Source organism: Prionailurus bengalensis, chromosome B2 (assembly GCF_016509475.1).
Source record: "Prionailurus bengalensis isolate Pbe53 chromosome B2, Fcat_Pben_1.1_paternal_pri, whole genome shotgun sequence".
NCBI classification, from domain to species: Eukaryota; Metazoa; Chordata; class Mammalia; order Carnivora; family Felidae; genus Prionailurus; species Prionailurus bengalensis.
This window is the reverse complement of record NC_057349.1, coordinates 119,699,277-119,701,736: the sequence shown is the minus strand read 5'-3', so window position 1 is coordinate 119,701,736 and position 2,460 is coordinate 119,699,277. Positions and strand designations below refer to the sequence as shown.

Genomic DNA, 2,460 nt, shown 5'->3' with positions numbered 1-2,460 from the left:
CCAAAATTCATATATCAAAGTCCTGACCTCTAGTACTTTAGAATGGAACCATGTGCTAAGATAAGACCTTTCAAAAGGTAATCAAAGAGAGTTTTAAAGGGTGATCCCCAGCCCAATATTTCTGGCCTTCTTACAAGAAGAGGAGATAAAGGGATCCTGGGTGGCTCAGTCGGTTAAGCCTCCGACTCTTGATTTCGGCTCAGCTCATGATCTCACGCTTTGTGTCATTGAGCCCTGTGTCGGGGTCTGCCCAGACAGCATGAGCCTGCTTAGGATTCTCTCCCTCTCTCTCTCTCTTTCCCCTTCTCTTGCTCGTGCTTGTATGTGTGGGTGCAATGCTCTCTCTCTCTCTCTCAAAATAAATAAACATTTAAAATGTGTATTAATAAAGGAGATTAGGACACAGACATACATACGGCATAAACCATATGAGGACGCAGAGAGAAGCTAGCCACCTATAAGCCAAAAAACGGGCCCTCAGATGAAACCAGACCTGTTGACACCTTGACTTTGGAATTTTAGCTTTGAAATCATTAGGAACAGAATAAATTGCTCTGGTTTAAGCCACCTAGTCTGTGGTACTTTGTTATGACAGCCCTAGAAATTAATGCAGTGTTGCAAAACACACGGAAAGAAAGACCATTTGAAGATAAATGAGAGGTGAGAGGTGACCATAAAAGAGAAAATGATTAGAGAGATCGCAACCGAAATGAGATTCAGAATTCAATGAAATTGGAAGAGACAAGTGCGTGTAACAAGGACGCGTACAGAGCACCCAGGCAGATTACGTATGTAAACCACTTCATTATTTACTGTTTAGTTCAGTAATATTTCTGCAATGATTTAATGGAGTTATCTTCTTGTGATTTTGTTCCTAGCTAATTTGAAAAATATAGAGCTATTTCCCCAATTTTGAAAGGCTTTATTCATTTCTTATATCTAATTTCATCATAAATGTATCATTTTAAAAATATTTTTAAATTTCTCGACTTAGTGTTCATACTTATTCAACAAATAAACTGATGGTTGATGAGCTCTCCTTTAAAAATTGTCCACTTAAAATAACTTTGATGGCTTTCCTAAACCAAGGATAAAATAAAGCATAAATCAAAGGGTTAATGGCTGAGTTATAATAAGCACCCCAACAGCAAATCTCATAAATATAGGCAGGGGTTATGAAGCCCATATAGGCATCGATTACTGTATCAATTGTATATGGTAGCCAAGAGATCATAAATGCTACCACTGTGATACCCAGGGTTTTAGCCGCTTTTCTCTCTCTCTTGGCCACTCGGGATCTATAACTGTCTGAGGATGATTCTGCTTTGCTACCAGTATTTTCAATTTTTATAGCTTGTTGTTTAGCTACTAGAAAAATCTTACTGTAAAGAATTATCATAACAAGGGTGGGTATGAAGAATAACAGAAAATTTATCAAGATCCAGTCTTGATTTACAACAATTTGACAACCACCTATACAGTTGAGGGCACTTACTAAGTCCTTCATGCCATCGTCATTGACGCCTGTATAGAACACGGCACCACTGTATACAAGGGGCAGGATCCAGGAGATGCCGATGCATGTCCCCGACACAGACACCGTGAACTTGGTAGGATAGACCAGAGGCTCAGTAACAGCGATGTACCTGTCGATGGAGATGAAACACAGGTGGAAGAGAGAAGAGTAACAAAACGCCACATCGAAGCAACTGTGCAGGCTACAAAATCTGGCCCCAAAGTACCAGCAGCTCTCCACAGACCTGACCATGCTGAAGGGCATGACGGTCACCCCCACCAGAAAGTCAGCAAAAGCCAGAGACGCAATCAAGAAATTGGCAGGAGAGTGCAGCTGCTTGAAATGCAGAACGGAAGTCATCACCAGCAGGTTTCCAAACACAGCCAGAAAAGACGCGAAACCAAACACTGCGTACAGAATCACCCTGGATCCAAGTGAGTAGGGAGTTTTAACACACGATCCGTTCACATTCTCATAGCAAAGCTGCCCAACAGGAGGTGGGGAAAGATGGCCGGGCATGGATTCTGCAGTTTGATGCATGCTGTCTTTCTGCCCTTCCTTGCCGTAGGAAATAAAGTTTTTCAGTTCTGAGAATTAAAAACAAAAAAATCAAATCGCATATTTGAGCAATTGCTTTTAGGTATTGCCTCCTATTCTATCCTTTCCCCATTTTAAGTATAAAGAGAAGCTAAAGGAATTTCAAAACTCAGAAATGCATCCTTTCTGACTTTAATGCATGCAATTATTTCTGTAATTACATCTAAAGCTCATAGATACTGAATTCCAAGCTAATCTATTATGAATTTTCATCAAGCCCGAATCCATAGTATCTGAAAAATTAAAGAAATGCAATTTAAATACCTGATTCTTTATACCTGTGAGGTCCTTCCTTGCAACGAATAATCACATATAATATAGTTACATATTTGAAAAGTCGCCTTTTA

General features: G+C 39.9%; 1 protein-coding gene across 1 annotated transcript; it reads right to left on the bottom strand.

Annotated features, from left to right (window-relative positions):
- Nucleotides 1-1,003: 1,003 nt before the first annotated feature.
- On the bottom strand, nucleotides 1,004-2,035 carry TAAR8 (trace amine associated receptor 8). Its single transcript, XM_043590533.1, has one exon. It carries the CDS (start codon nucleotides 2,033-2,035, stop codon nucleotides 1,004-1,006), a length of 1,032 nt encoding a protein of 343 aa, XP_043446468.1.
- Between the last annotated feature and the right edge of the window lie 425 nt (nucleotides 2,036-2,460).

What these genes read in the sequence shown, in the direction of transcription:
- TAAR8 (XM_043590533.1), bottom strand. Translation starts at nt 2,035, where the DNA reads ATGCCCGGCCATCTTTCCCCACCTCCTGTTGGGCAGCTTTGCTATGAG.